General features: G+C 57.1%; 8 protein-coding genes across 8 annotated transcripts; 3 read left to right on the top strand and 5 right to left on the bottom strand.

The window, feature by feature from the left end:
* Positions 1 to 115: 115 nt before the first annotated feature.
* Positions 116 to 622, bottom strand: TRAVEDRAFT_45411 (uncharacterized protein; the record flags this gene model as incomplete). The annotated part of the gene is made up of 2 exons (XM_008038062.1): positions 116 to 474; positions 526 to 622. The coding sequence occupies 2 exons, from the start codon at positions 620 to 622 to the stop codon at positions 116 to 118; spliced, it is 456 nt and encodes a 151-aa protein (XP_008036253.1).
* Positions 623 to 2,445: 1,823 nt separating this feature from the next.
* TRAVEDRAFT_145318 (uncharacterized protein) lies at positions 2,446 to 3,418 on the bottom strand. Its single transcript, XM_008038418.1, has 3 exons — positions 2,732 to 3,418; positions 2,652 to 2,670; positions 2,446 to 2,594 (listed from the first exon to the last, which is right to left on the bottom strand). The coding sequence occupies exons 1-3, from the start codon at positions 3,394 to 3,396 to the stop codon at positions 2,559 to 2,561; spliced, it is 720 nt and encodes a 239-aa protein (XP_008036609.1). The 5' UTR covers positions 3,397 to 3,418; the 3' UTR covers positions 2,446 to 2,558.
* A 196-nt stretch (positions 3,419 to 3,614) lies between these two features.
* Positions 3,615 to 4,833, bottom strand: TRAVEDRAFT_164716 (uncharacterized protein; the record flags this gene model as incomplete). The annotated part of the gene is made up of 5 exons (XM_008038417.1): positions 3,615 to 3,948; positions 4,005 to 4,125; positions 4,190 to 4,528; positions 4,582 to 4,713; positions 4,764 to 4,833. 5 exons carry the CDS (start codon positions 4,831 to 4,833, stop codon positions 3,717 to 3,719), a joined length of 894 nt encoding a protein of 297 aa, XP_008036608.1. The 3' UTR covers positions 3,615 to 3,716.
* A 335-nt stretch (positions 4,834 to 5,168) lies between these two features.
* TRAVEDRAFT_45408 (CBD9-like protein) lies at positions 5,169 to 6,262 on the bottom strand (the record flags this gene model as incomplete). The annotated part of the gene is made up of 6 exons (XM_008038061.1): positions 5,169 to 5,279; positions 5,332 to 5,628; positions 5,685 to 5,784; positions 5,840 to 6,039; positions 6,095 to 6,159; positions 6,214 to 6,262. 6 exons carry the CDS (start codon positions 6,260 to 6,262, stop codon positions 5,169 to 5,171), a joined length of 822 nt encoding a protein of 273 aa, XP_008036252.1.
* A 373-nt stretch (positions 6,263 to 6,635) lies between these two features.
* TRAVEDRAFT_164710 (ubiquitin-conjugating enzyme 9) lies at positions 6,636 to 8,401 on the bottom strand (the record flags this gene model as incomplete). Its single annotated transcript, XM_008038416.1, has 11 exons — positions 6,636 to 6,786; positions 6,854 to 6,914; positions 6,973 to 7,076; positions 7,136 to 7,585; positions 7,635 to 7,655; positions 7,707 to 7,786; positions 7,845 to 7,954; positions 8,011 to 8,034; positions 8,092 to 8,140; positions 8,200 to 8,283; positions 8,336 to 8,401. 8 exons carry the CDS (start codon positions 8,399 to 8,401, stop codon positions 7,543 to 7,545), a joined length of 477 nt encoding a protein of 158 aa, XP_008036607.1. The 3' UTR covers positions 6,636 to 6,786; positions 6,854 to 6,914; positions 6,973 to 7,076; positions 7,136 to 7,542.
* A 738-nt stretch (positions 8,402 to 9,139) lies between these two features.
* Positions 9,140 to 10,720, top strand: TRAVEDRAFT_45405 (S-adenosyl-L-methionine-dependent methyltransferase; the record flags this gene model as incomplete). The annotated part of the gene is made up of 11 exons (XM_008038060.1): positions 9,140 to 9,247; positions 9,305 to 9,346; positions 9,395 to 9,412; positions 9,470 to 9,627; positions 9,679 to 9,753; positions 9,815 to 9,835; positions 9,898 to 9,913; positions 9,975 to 10,043; positions 10,100 to 10,406; positions 10,460 to 10,547; positions 10,603 to 10,720. The coding sequence occupies 11 exons, from the start codon at positions 9,140 to 9,142 to the stop codon at positions 10,718 to 10,720; spliced, it is 1,020 nt and encodes a 339-aa protein (XP_008036251.1).
* Positions 10,721 to 11,540: 820 nt separating this feature from the next.
* Positions 11,541 to 12,906, top strand: TRAVEDRAFT_164705 (proteasome component pts1). Its single transcript, XM_008038415.1, has 7 exons — positions 11,541 to 11,725; positions 11,791 to 11,941; positions 11,994 to 12,062; positions 12,118 to 12,260; positions 12,318 to 12,347; positions 12,406 to 12,646; positions 12,708 to 12,906. Exons 1-7 carry the CDS (start codon positions 11,552 to 11,554, stop codon positions 12,830 to 12,832), a joined length of 933 nt encoding a protein of 310 aa, XP_008036606.1. The 5' UTR covers positions 11,541 to 11,551; the 3' UTR covers positions 12,833 to 12,906.
* A 259-nt stretch (positions 12,907 to 13,165) lies between these two features.
* Positions 13,166 to 17,427, top strand: TRAVEDRAFT_119973 (uncharacterized protein; the record flags this gene model as incomplete). Its single annotated transcript, XM_008038414.1, has 21 exons — positions 13,166 to 13,529; positions 13,582 to 13,626; positions 13,682 to 14,356; positions 14,409 to 14,635; positions 14,695 to 14,922; positions 14,972 to 15,020; positions 15,070 to 15,203; positions 15,255 to 15,349; positions 15,402 to 15,443; positions 15,495 to 15,551; positions 15,606 to 15,702; positions 15,761 to 15,860; positions 15,924 to 15,960; positions 16,018 to 16,039; positions 16,100 to 16,113; positions 16,168 to 16,224; positions 16,282 to 16,564; positions 16,618 to 16,641; positions 16,692 to 16,767; positions 16,820 to 17,288; positions 17,346 to 17,427. The coding sequence occupies 21 exons, from the start codon at positions 13,166 to 13,168 to the stop codon at positions 17,425 to 17,427; spliced, it is 3,177 nt and encodes a 1,058-aa protein (XP_008036605.1).
* Between the last annotated feature and the right edge of the window lie 86 nt (positions 17,428 to 17,513).

Below are 17,513 nucleotides of genomic sequence, written 5' to 3'. Positions count from 1 at the left end.
GGTGTAAAACTATGATACAGGATAGACATAGACATATAGACAGCTCATATCACAGCAAGCAAACAATGTGAAGCGAGAGAAACGGGGTATCGGTTAAAGTTCAAGGTTCGAGGGTTCAGCCTGGCGGCAGCGGCGGCGCGTTCGCTGCCCTCGCGCGACGATCAGACGACCATCCTTGCCTCACAGACTCAGCCTGGGAACCACGCGGAGCCGCGCTGCGGGGCCGACCTCTGTGGCCCGTCGGCGCAGCGAACTGCTCCTCCGCCTGCCGCATCTGCTCTCGGAGCCGAGACAGGAGATACGACGACGGCGGAGGGGGTGGTAGCGGGAGCGTCGTCCCCGCATGTGGGTGTGGCTGCCAGGCAGGCATGGGATCAGGGCTAGGGCTGGCGCGCGTGGGCCTGCGCGGCGCAGGCGCAGTCATGCCGTGCCATGGCTGGTAGTCGGTGGGCGGCCGCGGGGGCGCTGCGCTGCCTGTGCCATGCATCGGAACGCTTATGCATCACAGGAGGCGGAGGCACTCACCGTAGGAGGGCTGCAGCACGTCGGCGGGGTGGCCGGCCGATCGGTGCCACGCCGGGATGTAGTCTGTCGCCACCATGGTGTCGGCGCGCGGACGCATGGGGGCGTGTGGCGCAGCTCGCCCTTGACATTGTTGGCAAAGAGGGTATCGGTCATCGGTATGCGCTCGAGGGGTGGTGCTCTGGTAGTATAGTTGTCCGCACCGTCGACAGCGGAGAGGATTTCCGGGGGTTCGTGGGCGAGCGAAACGTGGGAGGTCGTAGAGGGGAGTAGGAGCGTTGTGTACGGAGTACTCGGGTCGTTCAGGGTCCATCGAAAATATAAGACTGCTGCTAATGGGCTCGGCGTAGTACGCGTGCGAACTCTCAGAGCGGCTGGGGAATGATGGCTGTGTTTGTGGAACGGCGAGGGGATCAACGCCAGGTCCAGGAAAGGACGGCTCTCCTGGTCTCCTTCGTGACGACCTTGGCAGCGGGATCGGTATCGCTCTCGACGGACGACTGTTCATGGTGGGGAAGAGAATGACTTGGTGAAGAGGAAGAAACGTGGGGCAGGCAGCGCAGGTCGGCGCAGGCTTTTGTAGGGGCGCGGCGGGCTTCCACATACCGCTGTTAATTGGCCAGGGCCGCTCGGGCTCCTAATACGTCCCAAAGCGGCGGGACTAGATACCGATAGCGTTCAGCGCGGCCGGACCCGACTTGCACACAGATGGATCATAGCCTTGGATTGCCGATGTCCGACAGATTCTTGCGTACGGCGGAAGAAGCAGTAGAAGCGGGCAGAACGGGGTCCGACGCCCCCACTTTCCTGGAACGGACGGGCGCCGATGGAACGTGCTATCGGCGTTTGGCGTACAGCAGTATCGGGATCTAGACAGGCAAGTGAGTGTATGAGCCCCGCAGCACTAGCTCAGACGGGAGGAACTCACGTTCGGGAGAGGTTTGAAATTCGAGGACTCGACCAATGCGGAGCCTAGCGGTGGCAATTCGACAAACGCATGCCAGACATGCACTGCATCGTCTATATTGCGCGCCCAGTATGTCACTCGGAGGAGTACACGGCCTCTTCGGTGTAGAGGTTTGGGGGAGGGGTGACGGACCTCGAGAAGGTACGTACTAGGATCAGCGGTTTCGTGGGAGACCCCAAAAGCACATGAAACCTTGGGAGCAATGGAAGTTCCCCTCGACGGCGAACAAATAGCGCAGCACAATCGTCCGAGGGTGGGGAGGAAGTCGCAAGTCTCCTTTAGGACAGTGCTGGACGTGTGGCTGTGATGGCTACCATCGTACCCCGTTCCCCGGCAGAGCACATACAATGCTTTTTCCGCTAACAGAGAACAAAGGACTTTCGTCTAGGTAACCACTCTGCCACATCTGAGCAGATTCATGGACACGGGTGGCCGCCCACTGCAGCAACTGCTGCCGCTGGCTTTGGGCCCAGCTTGCCGAAGGCCATACACACGGCCGCCCGGTCGCACCGCTGCCTGCACAGAGGGAACCCGGAAAGGCAGGTTGCACTTTCGCCGCCCGCGGCGCCCCACCACTTCCGCGGCGGCAACGTGCAGAAGAATCATTGGATCATGCGGCCGAATGAAAGACATAACCTGGCCGTCCTAGGGTCCACGAACGCCGCGGGACACATAAGCTGTTCGTGACCCCCGGGCACTAGCAGGTACCTGAACCAGATGACTTCATGTATCACCACACAGCGGCCGCACCGGCGGCGAAACAAACCACGCCTGTGTCCTTGGACAATGGCCGCAGTCCGAACGAATCACGGTTCAGATCGGACGCACCTGGTCTAGACCACCGTGCCGCCGGGCCTTAATGAATGGTTCTCACAGGCGCGTCAAGCAGGCCCGCCGCCCGACGGGAGATGGACATTACATCTGTCACACGGACGCCAGCAGAACCTGATAATCTGGTGAGAGGCATCAGCGGTAAATTATGAGGTTCTGTGCAGAGGTACAGGTCCTGGAGTCGGCGGAGCCCGTATAGATCGAGAAATACTAGAAGTTGGCTGTGTATAGTCTACGATTACCGCCCAATCTTCACCCTCTGGGAGCGGTTGAGCTAGAATGACAACACGTCAGTGGGTCACCAGAGCCGCGAATCCGATGGAAGACATACGCGTCGCCGCTTCTTCAGCCTGAGAGGAGGACAGATGGTATCAGAATATGCGCTGTTTTGGCGGGCAATAGGAGGCTCACTTGTGCTTCTTCATCTTCTTTCTGCGCTTCCTCTTGGTGCTGTCCATGTACAGCTCAAACTCCGCCTCCGCCATGCTAACCTCCTCCGCGCGTCCTGACGTCAGGTCCAGGCCGAGCCGCTTCAGCGTGTCCTCCCACGCCAGCGAAGCCCCGATCCTGTTCACGACCATCGTCCGCGCCAGCTGACGCGCCGCGTCCGCATCGGCTTCCGGGGAGGCGTCTGCGAACTCCTCCATGCTCCCGTATTTGCTATTCTCGGACGCCGAGTGCGACGTGACCGGGAACAGCGACGAGTGCGTCTCGAAGAGAGATGACGGCGGCTGATTCAGCGTGAGCAGAGGTCGGTGGAGGGAGAAGAACTGGTGCAGCTTCAGGTCCTGGGGATTGATTCGTGGATGTACGGGTGCAAAGTGTGACGACATTGTCAGGGAGGATGTAGAGCCGATGGGTTCCACGTTCTGGGGGGACATCGATCCGACATCGTCCTTGGATGGAGTGGTAGAGACCTCGCCGTTGGACGAGTCGACGTTGGTCTTGCTCGTTGAGGGAGCGTCCTTGAGGTGTTTGGCGGGGACGAAGAAGCGGCCGCCGCCGGCTTTGGAGAAGGCAGAGTATGCCCTGCGGGCACCTGCTGCTGGCCGCAGCAGATGGCCAAGGACGGACATCGCGGGCGGGGAGCAGAGAGCGTTGAGGTCGTGTTCAGCGTCGTCCGACTCGACGTCCGCGCTTCTCCCCCCCTTGCAAAAACCACGTGGGATAAGCGCTTACAGCAAAGCGTCCAAACGGGCGCCCACCGGTACACCCAGCGCCACTGGGGCCGAGCCCACCCTTGTAGGTGCTCTTAGAATTCAACTCAAGTAGTAACTGCATCAAAGTGATAGATGGCGTGTATAAATATACAGTAACTTAGTTCGTATGCTACATGAAAGAAGACCGGGTATAGCACATTCGCAGCCAATATTGTCCAATTGCCCGTGTCGCGACCTCAGGTTACGGTGACGATCTGTCCCTTGCCGTCCTTGAGTATGACTAGCTCGCAATCGATCTTCTCTCCCGTATCCCCGCATACGACGTCGGTTGGGTCGACAGGGTCGAACTTGACCTGCCTGCGCTCCACGAACGACCGGCCTAGGATGACGTCGAAGTGCGACTCCTCCGTCAAGTAGACGGAGTGGACGGTCCGCGTGCGGCCCACGGTGACTGGCCATTTCCCTAGGCTGTGCAAAGTTAACGTTCGGGAACGCCGCGACAGTAACGGCAAGCGAATACGTACTTCACGATCCCGCTATACCCGTAATGCCCGGGCGCAGCATCCCTCGGGATGAACCCATTCTTGATCGCGAACTTGCGCGAGATGTACACATGGCGGTACCCCGTCTTGAGCAGCATACGCACTACACGCACACACACGCTGTCAGCCCTTGCAGGCCGAGTGGGAACAGGTGCACATGGACTGACCGTTGTTCACAGGGCCAATGCTGCCGCTGATCGTGCGGACACCGTTCTCGTTGTGGAACTTCTCGAACTCCTTCTTGAACTTGGGCAGGGTGTTCTCGGGCTTGGGCACCTTGCTGCGCTTGCGCGACTTCCCACTCGCGGCGGAGGAGCTCTCAGGCGTGCTCGGGAGCCGCGGGGAGTAAGGGGTGGGCTTGGGGCGGAACATGTAGAATGACGGGTTCTGATATTCAGGGGGCGAAGGAAGATGGGAGTCGGGATTGCGGACGAAGAGGATGGGCCAGCCCTCGCCTCCTGGGGTGGCGGACTTCAGCCTCCATGCGAATATGGCGTAGTCGGATGCTGCCAGGAACGAGTATTAGAGACTGCGTGGGTGTAGCGTCTGGTGAGCGTACCATCATCCATGTTCCACACTGTGCTGTTCCACTCGTATTTGACCCAACCTGGGCGTACATGTCTGCCATTGAGTTCTGACACGGTCTTCTTGCTTAGTTTGTCGAATAGCGTCTCCAAACTGTCTTCAGGGTCTAACATCGCAATTAGGAGATAGTTTGCAATAGCCGGGCAGTCCACTGACCTGAGTAGATGATAGCAAATGACGAAGTGGGAGTATGGACGTCAAGGATGGACGGGCCGGATTGTGCCATAGTTAGCGTTTGGTAAGTGTGGTGAGGTGATGTGAGAGGGCGCTCGGTGATGCTGTGACTTGTCCAGCGTCGCTCGTCGACAAACTCTTATGTTGGTACGGGGCGGATGTGGAGGAGCTAGATGGTGGGGCGCAGCGTCGGGTGTGCCAGAAGCAGAACCGTGGCAGCGACGCGCGCGGGTTCGATGTTTCGATCGCGACCGCAGTGCACGTGACCCAACAGCATATATCCGACAATTCCGCAGGAATAAACATCGAGTAGAAACCGCATTCAGGTTGAATCAATCATGGAAACAATCTCGCATATATGCCCAATGAGTACCGCATACACAGTATCTAATGAGAAGGCTGGCACTGGCTGTAGTATGGGGCTGAGACAGCGACACAAGTGAAGCCTGCGACGCAGGCGGTAGGACCGGTGAAGCCAGTTCCGCCGCATTGCCCATACTGTGAAACTAATTAATATAGAGTCCAAGTATCATCGGATTGCTGTACATACCGCGGTTTGAAGGGCTCCAGGTGCGCCACTGGTGGTCGAAGGCGGGACGGTAGAAGTGGGAGGTGCCGCCGGAGTGGTAGTGGGCGAGGCTCCACCACCGATGTACTTGCTGTAGGAAGACGAGTGTGATTGGCTCAGGTCAACACCGAAGAACGCGAACTGGTCGTGCTCCGTGAAGCTGGAATCGATGTCCGAGGGGTCTTCGACCGGCGTCTTCGTGGACGCGACGTAGGCGAGGACCGCGGTGCCGTCCAAGTTCTCTGAGCCGAGAGAGCCGCCGTCCCAAGCGGTGCAGTTCTGATGCATGGATTAGTGAGTGAATGCACTACGCTTCCACGGCTGAGTCGGCGCACCTGGCAGCGGAAGACGGCGTTGACGTGCGTGCTGTTGATCTTGGAGGGCGGGAGAAGTGTGATCTTCGGACCCGCGTAGGCGGTAGGGAGGACGTAGTCGCTACACAAGGGTTTCGTCAGTCTCAAATGATCGTGTGCGACGACTTCTAACTTACTCTGCCCAACGCGACCCAAGCATGATCTCATTGCCGTTGGGCCACATGGTGAACAGAAGGCTGTTAGACATCTGGCCTCCCATGCTGATGCCGCTCCAGCCAAACGAGGCGGGGACGACGAAGTTCACGATGTACTCGGTAGACGCAGGTGTCGCGTCGGGAGGCAAGATAACACCGATGGTCATGTCCAGTGTGGCGTCCTGTGCGTCGTAGCACCGTCAGGATATACTCAAAGAAGAGACTGTAGATGCTTACATGAATCCCTTGGAAGCAGAATCCGCTTGCAGCATCGCAGTACGATGAAGCGACCTGAGCAGACACTGCATGTCCTATGGTGAGCAATAATTGCGCGACATTTTGAGTAAAACATATACCGAACGACGAGGCAGCAAGCGCAAGTGCGAGAGCAGTTTTTAGGGTCATGTTTTCGGATGTGGTTTGGACAGATGTTGCGCCATCCTCATGTTGCTGCAGCCCTAATATATGTCTGCGGCACCCTATGTTGTCTGAAGCGCATGCAGTTCGTTCATGGCCATGTCGCAGCTTTTCCTAAGTGCAACCAAGAAAGCACCGTAGATCAAGCGGACGAGTAGCGTGCAGCGCATTATACATAGCACACCGACGACACCTCGGACAAGCCTCGCTGTATGGTGGTGGTGCAAGAGACGGGTGGAGCAGCGCAGAAGCCGCGCCGGGACGAGGAAGGCGGGGGAAGATGATCGGGTTGCCTAATCGGGCGAGTGCGAGTTGCCGACGCGCGGTTGTGGCGGAATTTTTGTCTGCCCTCCTCTGCACTCGACTTCCATCCTGCTCACGGGAAGGACCATCTGACGACTACGACCAAGGATCAACCCAACGTGAGGTCGCTCTAAAAACTACACACGATGTCCGCCGAAGACTCCGCGAGCAAGGCGTTCCCCCTCGCCCAAGCCGACCTCACCAACTCGGTGCGTTTCTCCAGGTTTTGTCCATGCCCGCCTGGTCCTGACTGCGCCGCGCTTCTTCGCCCGCTAGATCCTCGACCTCGTCGAGCGTGCGTCGCAGTTCAAGCAGCTCAAAAAAGGAGCCAATGAAGGTGTGCCACAACGCGCTCGGGTCCACCCGGCGGCTTCTAACGTTCTGTCCGCTCCCAGCCACGAAGACCCTCAACCGTGGTATCGCAGAGCTCATCATCTTGACTGCCGACACGGAGCCCCTGGAGATTCTTCTGCACCTCCCTCTACTCTGCGAGGAGAAGGTGGGTATCTCCGCTTCATCGGGGCCCTGCGTGCGTTCCCGCTCACCGTTTTCACACAGAACGTGTCGTACATTTTCGTGCCCTCCAAGGCTGCGCTGGGCCGTGCCTGTGGCGTGACCAGGCCCGTCATCGCCGCGAGCATTACCACGAACGAGAACAAGGAGCTTTCCAGTCAGATTCAGACCGTGCGGCTCGCAGTCGAGAGACTGACGTACTGATCGGGCCGGGTATCTGCTCCCTCACCTCTTCTCTCACTGGTAGCGCATTCTCCATGTACTCGATCGTATAACATGGCCCCATCGTGACACCGTGTACCTGAGCGCACCTCATGCGCAAGTTGCATGGCCAGACAAACAAAACCACGATGCATATACAAGCATTCCCCAGGAAAACATAATCATATAGTGTAAGAATATAACCCGACAACAGTACAGAGCAGATGGGATCGCCAGACGAAGAAACTTGTTTACTTTGGCACGTTCTCGCGCGCCTGCTGCTTGATGCGGCGCCTGCACGTCGGGTCAGTGTGAGTCAATGACTTGTAGAAACTACACGCACTCATATGCCACCTTGTCGTTCCTGAAAATACACGTCAGAAATGAGTGTAACGTGCGTAAGAGATATGCGCACTTGAACATGGTGTAAGCGTCACTTTGCGCCGGATCGTTGATGTTAGGGTCGTTTAGTAGTTCTTGGATCCCAAGAACGACCTAACGGGGATATTAGCGTTTCTGTGAGCAAATCGCAGGAGTTCCTGAGCACACTGACCTGCTTGATCGTAATCGCCGGTTTCCATGACTTCTCCTCGTCCAGGATAGACAGGCACACGGTCCCTGAGGGGTAGACATTCGGATGGAACAAGGGCGGCGAGAATTTACCTGCGGCAACACAGCCGTTATCCCCACAGTTCACGCGCAGCATGGCTCGGACCTACATTTGGGGGGCTTAGATGGATAGTCTAAAAACAAACTGAGCTCTCATGGATCCACACGGACAAGCTGGACGGGGCTCGTACCTTCGGGGAATATCATCATGAGCTTGTAGACACCACCTTCCCATGGTGTCTGTGTCCATGCGCTCAGCAACCCACGCCAAGAATAATTGAACGTCCAGGGCCACATACCCCAGCTTTTCCGGGGATTCCGACCTCCCACTCCAGGAGGTTCATGGAGCCATCGGCGGCTTTGGTGGGTTTAGCGTAGAAGCCCTTTGTGGTGTTCAGCGAAATGCCATACTGGAGAGCGCGATAAGACGCGTACGAAGGGGTGATCCTTGCGCCATTGCTTGCGCTCTTCAGCGAGACGGGCCCTGCAGATGCCAGACATGGCGGTTCGAGGAGAAGACGCGGTTGAGTGCAGCTGTGGCGGCAAGGGCGGGGCGCGCGTCGGCAACTGCCGATCCGGTGCGATCTTGGCTTAGTCAGCTAGGAATGGGAACGAGAAGCTGGGTGAGTGGCGACAATCGGGACCCTGGCTGCGCATGCGACCGCGCTCGACGAATATCCATCTGCTCGTGCTCAGACAATCCATCTATGCACTCGACCGCCAACAGAGCATCGTCGGCGGCGCGAAGCACTCATGCGGGGAAGCTGCTCGACCGCTAGGTCAGCCGAGGCTCTGGCTGCTTCTCAAACCGCGACTGACGGCCTTCCAGCGCCCTCCGAGTCCGTGTCTAGCTAAGCAGCTACCACCGCCGAACACGCATTCCCCTACCGAGGCGCAGCGTTTTCTTCGGCCCTTATCGCCACACTAATTGAGCCGGAATTTTCGAAGATCGCTCCGAAGCAGCTGCATGCGCCAAACCCAATCAGGCTCCCACTGGCATGAGTAGTGAGCCGCTTCTCCCAGCGACCGCTCTCCTCGGTCTCGCCATGACGTTATCCAAAGTTTTCTCGCTCGCTGACCATTTCCCTGCCACCAGGTACTGACAAGGCAAGGACGGCCTTCCTATGGGCGTCAAGGCATGGGCCCCCACATATATACTCCTCGTCCTCGGGGAGCTCCCTGCCTGACTCCTCGGTACACCACCTGGCTTGTGTTTGCACCGCTGTTGCTGACGACCACATGGCTTCCTACCAGGACGAGCTGCCCGAGAGCAGCTCCGATGGACGCAGCGGCAGTCCCGCACCATCGCTATACTCGTTCTCGTCCTCCGTCGACGGCCAAACAATGGTAGCCTTTATCTGGTATCACTGCAGCTTGATAACACAACTGACTTATACCTACTAGCTGAGGCAGATCTACGGACGCACCTTGAACAACCAAAACGACGTACGTGATTACTCCGCTCGGACTGACTTATATCTGACACCGTGATAGACGTACTTCTTACCCGCGGTAGGGCCCGCTAGATGCTTCGGCCGGACTGCGGAATGTGCTGATGGCCCTGTCTAGGACAACGAGGAGCACAGAAGACTCGACTTACAGCATCGGGTTATCACGCTCGCTCTCGGCGGACTATGCCCAGCACCAGACTTGGTCAGACGAGCTCTCCGTCCTAAACCGGGGAAGCAGCCCGGGATTCTAGACATCGGCACCGGAAGCGGGACATGGTGTGTAAGACCATATGTGTGTGTTATAGCGCTAACGCCTACCGTCCGTAGGGCGATCGAGATGGCGACGCTCTTCCCCCACTGTAACGTCGTAGGCGTTGACTTAGCGCCGCCGAGGGTCGATGGGTGAGCCGCGATCATCTGACGTCCGAACCCAATCCGATGGTCGCTGATTGTCTATCCGCAGAGACTGCCCACCGAACTGTCGGTATGTCGCCAATAGTTCATTGTGTCATTCGGTCTAGGAATTGAAGCATACCTTATCTGCAGATTCGAAATAGACGACGTTAGTCCCGTGCTATGTCTCGGCTGCGTCATGGCCACCGCGGCTCACATTTCAGCTCTAGGCGAACCTAGGGTTTAGTCATTATGAAGGCACATTCGACCTCATTCACGCACGCGCGATATCAGCTGGGGTACGCCGCGCACTCGCCGCTCAGAATGCCGCGATGGCTTATTTTGATAACACTAGATACGCGATTATCCTCGACTTCTAGAGGAATGCGCGCGAGCGTTACGACCCGGCGGCGTTATGATCTCCGGCGACGGGGACATGCAGCTCTTCGACGAGTGGCAGCAGCCGCTGTCCTACCTCGAGGAAGGTGCCCCCGGATTTACGTGGACCCACCGCGTCTTCTTTGCGGCGTACAACGCCATGAAAAATAGGGGAGGCAGCATCGATTCTCCCTCGATGTGTCCCTCGTGGCTGCGGTCTATAGATGCGTACACGGATGTTGGATGGCACAAGGTGTTCATCCCTATCGGTCCGTGGCCTCAAAGTAAGTCAACATTACACGACATATTTAGAGACTGCTGATGTGCGCCAACGTAGCGGCTGACCCCACAGAAAGGCTTACAGCGGAGATGCTCCGCGACGACTGCCTCAGGTACATCGCGGGGCTAACCCCGCTCCTACTCAGGTACGCGCGGGCGAACCTTCTCGTAAATGGTGGAGCTTACGCGCCGTGTCGCCAGCGAGGGATACCTCCCGGAAAGCGTGGAGATGATGCAGCGCGAAGCTGCTGCTGAGCTGCGCACCCTGCGCGCTCGCATCTACAGCCGTTGGGCGTTCGCTTGGGCTGTAAAAAAGTGACGGGAGGCCGACACGCTCCAGCGTGCCCACTGCCTCGAACCTTCGTACATGCGCGCCACTCTTCTGTAGTCGTCGACCTCATGGGTCTGTAACCTGCTTCGTAATCGGAGGCCCGTTTGGGCAGTATTGCTTCTAGGTGCCCTGAGTGCTCGCGGTGTGGTGGTGCCCGACGACCCACGGGTTGTGCCAAGCACACATTGCACCACCTGGCGACGTTGCCTTCTCGTCGTTCGCTGTCTTCCGTGGCGGCAACCCTCTCGTAACGCACTCCGCTGGACGGGCACCCGAAACCCCTAGAATATCGGATGCGTGGGGTTGCTCGACAGCAGATACCGCCCTTCTGGAGTCCCGCAAATTGCCGTCGTCCATCTTTGAGCGTGAGTTAGTTTCGTATCCGCTATGACCGGACATACTGTAGAGAGGCGACAGTCAGCGCACCGTCCGGAAGTTAAATGAACTGCAAGGTCGACTGTATTACACGCCTCATGATGTGTAGTGGCCACGAATATTGAGGTAGACGGCAGTGAAGCACGAGCTAATTGAATGGCTCTTACAAAGTTGCTGTAGCGGACAGTGTAAGCTCATACTCGACGAGGCAGTGTGCGTGAGTATTGCGTGTGAGAACGATACATGTGCCATGCACCCCCACGACGGCACGAACCATTAAAACTTTACTCAAACTTTACGCGGTGAGAACCTGCGCGTGTTGGCGTCCGAACCCGATCGAGGCTCGAGAGGAACGCGCGTCGCGCCTCCAGCACGTGACGGAAGTAGGAAACGTACGCCTGCAGACTGGCGCCCGAAGGGTGTACGCGTACGACCTCGACCACCATGAACTCCTTCCTCACCCGCTACTCCTCAACATCACCCGACGCCGACATCCGCAAGGCGAAGGAGCTCTATGGCGAAGACGAAGATGTCTCTGAGATGATGTGGGGCTCGGCGGGCGGCTTCGGCAACCTCGCCAAGGGCGTGCCCTCATTCAAGATTCCTGCAGTAGCAGACGTGCGTACTACGACGCGCATACGCGTGTTTATGTGCTATGTACATGCTCATGTTGCGGTGGATAGCCTTCATCATTCCTGCGCATGCACACGGACGACCATGCAGACCCCTCTTGCCGTATCAAAATCAAGCACGGTACGACGACGTTGGCCTTCAGATACAAGGGCGGTGTGATTGTCGCGGTCGATTCTCGGGCTACGGCGGGCAGCTATGTTGGTGAGTGGTTACACATATGTCCCCGTATCTCATCATATTGAACATCTTCTAGCATCCGGGACGGTGAAGAAGGTCATCGAGATCAACCCCTACCTACTGGGTACCATGGCCGGTGGCGCTGGTCAGTGCTCTTTCCGTACCTGCAAGTAGACGCCCATTGACTGTGATGTGTATAGCCGACTGCCAATACTGGGAGACATACCTCGGTATCCAGTGCAGGCTGCATGAACTCCGCAATCGCGAGCGCATCTCGGTCGCTGCCGCGAGCAAGTACTTGAGCAACCTCGTGTACAGCTACAAGGGAATGGGTCTCAGCATGGTACGTCTCGCTATGATCCATTACCCTCAACTCGTAGGCTCACGTACACACCTCTAGGGTACTATGATCTGCGGATGGGACAAGACTGTACGTATACCGCATGACACTCGATTCACATTGTTTTAACAAGGCCCCGCCTCTATAGGGTCCCGCAATCTTCTACGTCGACTCTGACGGATCCCGGCTCAAGGGCGATCTGTTCTCCGTTGGTTCCGGTAGCACATTCGCGTATGGTGTGCTCGACCAAGGATACAAGTGGGACCTGACAGACGAGGAGGCCCACGAGTTGGGCAGGCGCAGCATCTACGCTGCCGGTCACCGAGACGCGTTCTCCGGTAACACCGTCAACCTATACCATGTCCAGCAAGACGGCTGGAAGTTCATCGGTCAGTACTCGTTGCTGCCAAACTTCAGGTCGAAGAAGCTGATCGCATATATTGCTAACAGGGAACTACGACGTTTCGGAGCTGCACTACAACGGCCCCGGCGACAATGTTCCTGGTGCGCCCGGGGGTGGTTATGGATACGACATCCGTGTCGAGGGCCGTAGTTCGTCTAACGCGCCTGCGTAGAATATGGAGTGGTATCGCAGTGTATAGTATCAGCTGTTGCAACATATTTCTGGACTTTGCGTCGTTGACTGCTGGCAAACCACGTCCATCGACGCGAAAGCCACAACTTGAACGGTGCTGGACTCGGAGGATGTTGGGAAATTGATTTGCGCGCGGTCGTCTGCACATGCTTCAGTGGAGATCGGCGTTGCAAGATCTAGCAGATCTGATGTCATTCCAGGCACTCTGAGCCGCCGGAGCGTCCGACTCGTTTCCTCCTGCTCTCGTGCTCCCTTCGTCTATCTCGTCTCGCGTACATATGCACCACTTGTTTTCTCCACTCGACAGGCGATCATGAAACGCCTTTTCTCCAAGACATTCAAGCTCGCGCCTGAGCCAAAGCCGGCACAACCAGCCGGAGCGACCGCGGCGACTACGGAGCCTCCAGGGCACCACACTGGCTTGCAGCCTAAGGATGTGCTTCCGCCCGTCCCCCACCCATGTCCTTACGAGTATATCTCGATCTTGGCAACAACGGAAGGGATTCTGCTGCGGCCACGTCATCCCGGACGCGTGGAGGACGCATCGGAGTCGGAGGTCAGGATAGAGTGGGGCAAAGGCGGGAAGGTCGAGACCCTCTCCCCTGGTGCCGTCAAAGTCAACTGGGAGGAGAGCGTCGTTGTTTACGGTATACTTGGACTATTGGAAGTCTATTCGGGTGCGTATAGCTGTGCGCAATGATGTAACCATTGGCTGAACATACGCTATAGCTTCCTACCTCCTCGTCATCTCGTCAAGGAATGAAATCGGCACTTGTGAGGCGTTGTCTCGTTTCGACATGTTTAACTCCAACTGAACGTCATCTCTAAGTTCTTGACCCAAGGCACACCGTATACAGCGTCAAGGGCGTCACCGCTATACCTATGGTAGAGGAGCGGGCGCGCACCATTCTAGCTGCTCTAACGTCCCGTAACAACGTCGATCGGAGGGCTTCCCTGCTACCTACGGAAGCGGCTCGCGAAGCACATGCTATAGAGGAGACCGCCGCGGAAATAGACGACGTCGCACCAGACGGTGCCAAGTCTCCGCGAGTCAAGTTCGCTGACGAGGATCAGGTGAAGGTGGTCTCCCCACTCCCCGACAGGACTTTTGACGACGTAGAGGACTCTGGGCCCCCGTCGCCATCCTCAACCATCTCGACTCCGTCGTCGGACTTGTCTACCAACACGGACACCGTGGTCAAGACACTGGCAGACCGGCTGTCGTTCTGGACCAGACTTTCGAAGAGAAACTCGAGGCAGGCTCCGACGATTGATCATACTCTGGTGGAACAGTCAGATCAGACCCTCGGGGAACCTCTTGATATCGAGGCTATAGCCAAGGATGACTCCAAGGAGCGCGAAGAAGTGTTGGAGGCCATTGTATCCTCCGCCGCCCCCGCACCACAGACCATGGAGGAGAAGCATTCCGAGCTTGAAGACAAGATCGTTCGAGAATGTATCAGGGAGTTTACCAGAGGTGGGATGTACTTTGCGTATACCTTCGGTCAGTCTTTCGCGTCACCGTCTGTACATAAAACACTTATATAGCAACATAGACATGACACGCTCGCTTCAGCATAAACACGAGTTGATCGACAAAGCCAAGACGCAGAATGCGCTGCGGGAGACGCTCAATATCCTGGACGACTCGCAGCGGCTCAGCCCCGTACGCGAAACCGTCGATGTATTGGCCGAGCCATCTGCTGCACTTCCGCTCTGGCGCCGTGTAGACCGTCGGTTCTGGTGGAACGAATGGCTTTCAAAACCCTTCATTGACAATGGGGTAACTTACAACTTATGTTCCCGTACCATGTTTCCGTCTGACCGCGGCAGGATGCACAGCTTCATCCATATGTCCTGCCCATCATGCAAGGCTTTTACCAGATATCGTCTTTCCCCATTGCGCGGGAACCTGTCGCCTTCGAAGAAGGCAACGCCACCACTGTGGAATACGTCATCGTTTCTCGCAGATCGAGGGACCGTGCTGGCTTGAGGTACCAACGCCGTGGAATCGACGACGATGCCAATGTAGCCAACTTCGTCGAGACTGAGACGGTCATGCGTGTAGAGGTATGTTGGGCATGAACTGTGTCAAGAGCTTGAGCTTATTCTGCGGTAGCGGGAGGGGACTTCAAATGTTTTCAGCCATGTTCAGATCCGAGGATCGAGTAGGTGCCCGCGGCTGTTTCAGCGTACGGCCGGCTCACCACGGAGCAGTTCCTCTATTCTGGAATCAGCAAGGAATGGCCCTGAAGCCCGCCCCACAACTCAACCCGGAGCGCACGCACGACCAAAATTTGCGTGCAATTCAGCAGCATTTGGGCAAGGTCACTGCCGCTTATGGGCCTCTTGTATGTGGCTTTGCCTTTGCGCCGCAACGCTTCTCTGACACCTCAAGGAAGACTATCGTCAACCTCGCCGAGCAACACGGCAAAGAGGGGCAGGTTACGAACGCTTATGGTGATTATGTGAAGGAGCTCGCCCCCAAGGACGTGAAGTACGCCCGTGTCAGCACTGCAACTGCCTGATCAGACGCTAAGATAGCACAGGTATCACGCATACGATTTCCATGCGGCAACGAAAGGCATGAAGTGAGCTGCGCACTCCTCCCCTCAAACTCATGTTGCTGATCAGCTGCCTAGATACGAGAATATCTCGCTACTCATCGACGAGCTTGAGCGCACATTCGAAGCCCAGGGGTCGGTCCGACGTCCCTCACACCCAATAGCCTGCAGCTAATCCCCTCTTGGCAGATATTTCTGGATTTCGAACAACCACATCATGTCCACGCAGAAGGGCGTGTTCCGCGTCAACTGCATAGACGGCCTGGACCGTACCAACGTCGTTGAGGTGCGTGCGGCCGCCTACACGCGTGTTGTTGGAGTGGCATCGTTGATCGGGGCTGTAGTCGGCGTTTGCACGCCATGTGCTGAACCGCCAGCTCGGGGCCGTGGCCCTGCTCAATCAGGACGAACGGCGAACAGAGATGGACGTGGTGTTCAATGACGGTTTGTGCCATCTGTGTTTCAGCCATAGGTACATGCCACTGATGCTTGGCGTGTCCTCTACAGTCTGGGCCAACAACGGCGACGCTATCAGCCGTGCTTAGTATGTGGTTCTCCTTCTAATGCGCGGAGCGCTGACATTTGACTATTTGACGTGCAGCGCCGGGACGTCAGCCTTGAAGGTGTGCTGCATTTATCCAAACCTGTGTTTGATCGTTCACTTTAACTGCTGTCTAACGTAGGGTGACTTCACGAGGTAAGCTACGCACGATGTCAGCGAGGTTGCAGGGGCTGACCGCCCCATGCACAGGACGGGGAAGAGAGATCTCGCCGGCTTGCTAAACGATGGTGTCAACTCGCTCGCACGGTGCGTCCAACGCGCGTGTTGTGTTTCCGATGTGGCATCGGACTGACTCGCCTGCAGGATGTACAGCTCGACGTTTGCGGACTGGTTCAGCCAGGCCGTTATCGACTACATACTTGGCAACCGCACGACCTCCGTCTTTTCAGAGTTCCTAAACAAGCTGCAATCCACGGACCCGAGGGAGCTGATCCGCATCTCGAAGATTCGCGCAGACGCGATTGCGACGTGCGTTTCCCGTGTGCTGCCGGAGGGCGAGCGGCTGCTGTCCGGGTGGACCCTGTTTGCTCCGGAAGAGCTTAACGCCAAAATGGGCGACAAGTTTGAAGAGAAAGTGCTGCTCCTTGTGCGTTCATTTGCATGTCTCGTTGCATGGGCGTACTAACCTGCCCTTTCTAGAGCGCCAAAGCGCTCTATATTATTGTGCGTATGAGTACAGCATGTCAGAGAAGGTTGCGCTGATTTGCGCGCAGAGTTATGATTATACCCTGGAGAAAGTCAAGATGTATACCCGTGTCCCTCTCGGAGACATTATAGGAATTACCAAAGGTGATCGCGATCCACGACGTGGTGTTTTCTTTTACTGAACTCGTATTAATAGGCGCTTACATCCTATCACCATTGGAGGAAGCGAGCCGAGACCCCCTACAGAACGCTGGCTTCGTGGTTTCATGGCACAACTCGCTTGATCAGGACACGCGCGTCACCAGCTACTCGATACGGAATAGCTTGGATCTGACGACCCCTCCCACTTCCCCGTCGTCGGCAACCTTCTCGAGGCTTTCTATGACGGCACCACGGAAGAGCACGCTTCCGCTATCGCGGATCCTCTCAAACGCCGCCGCTCCGGTGGCCGGACAGGAGACAGCGTTCGCTGCATTCAAGGCGTTGCCCGTCGACCCTGCACGGGCTCGTCGGGAGAGCGGAAGCTTCATCCAGACCGCGGATGAACTCGCTAACGCGAAGAACTGCAAAGAAGCGGTCGATATGATCGTGGACGCGGTCCGCCAGGCATGCAAGGACATTGGGAACGACCACCACGAGTTCGTCACGGAGGCTGATGTTGTCAGGTACGTTTCCCTGTTTCCATGACTATGCACCGCTGCTGAGTCCACTTACACACGCAGCCTGGCGGAGGCCCAGAGGATGACCAGCGTGTACGCGAAGATGGAGTACGGTGTGAAGAGGCTGCTGTGGCTGGGCAGCTAGGGTGCGATCGCGCTATGAACACGATGTGGATGGAATGTACGCGTACAGCGAGCTTGCGGGTATTCAGCGCACCTGCGCCGTGTTGT

Source organism: Trametes versicolor (genome assembly GCF_000271585.1).
Source record: "Trametes versicolor FP-101664 SS1 unplaced genomic scaffold TRAVEscaffold_4, whole genome shotgun sequence".
Taxonomy (NCBI): Eukaryota; Fungi; Basidiomycota; class Agaricomycetes; order Polyporales; family Polyporaceae; genus Trametes; species Trametes versicolor.
Note: the sequence above shows the minus strand (reverse complement) of the source record. Positions and strands in the feature narration are given on the sequence as shown.

Excerpts from the sequence above, each read along its gene's own strand:
- TRAVEDRAFT_145318 (XM_008038418.1), bottom strand. The coding sequence starts at position 3,396 with ATGTCCGTCCTTGGCCATCTGCTGCGGCCAGCAGCAGGTGCCCGCAGG.
- TRAVEDRAFT_164705 (XM_008038415.1), top strand. The coding sequence starts at position 11,552 with ATGAACTCCTTCCTCACCCGCTACTCCTCAACATCACCCGACGCCGAC. Across the intron at positions 11,726-11,790 it reads AGATTCCTGCAGTAGCAGAC|CCTTCATCATTCCTGCGCAT; the intron begins GTGCGTACTACG and ends TGCGGTGGATAG. Across the intron at positions 12,348-12,405 it reads TCTGCGGATGGGACAAGACT|GGTCCCGCAATCTTCTACGT; the intron begins GTACGTATACCG and ends CCGCCTCTATAG.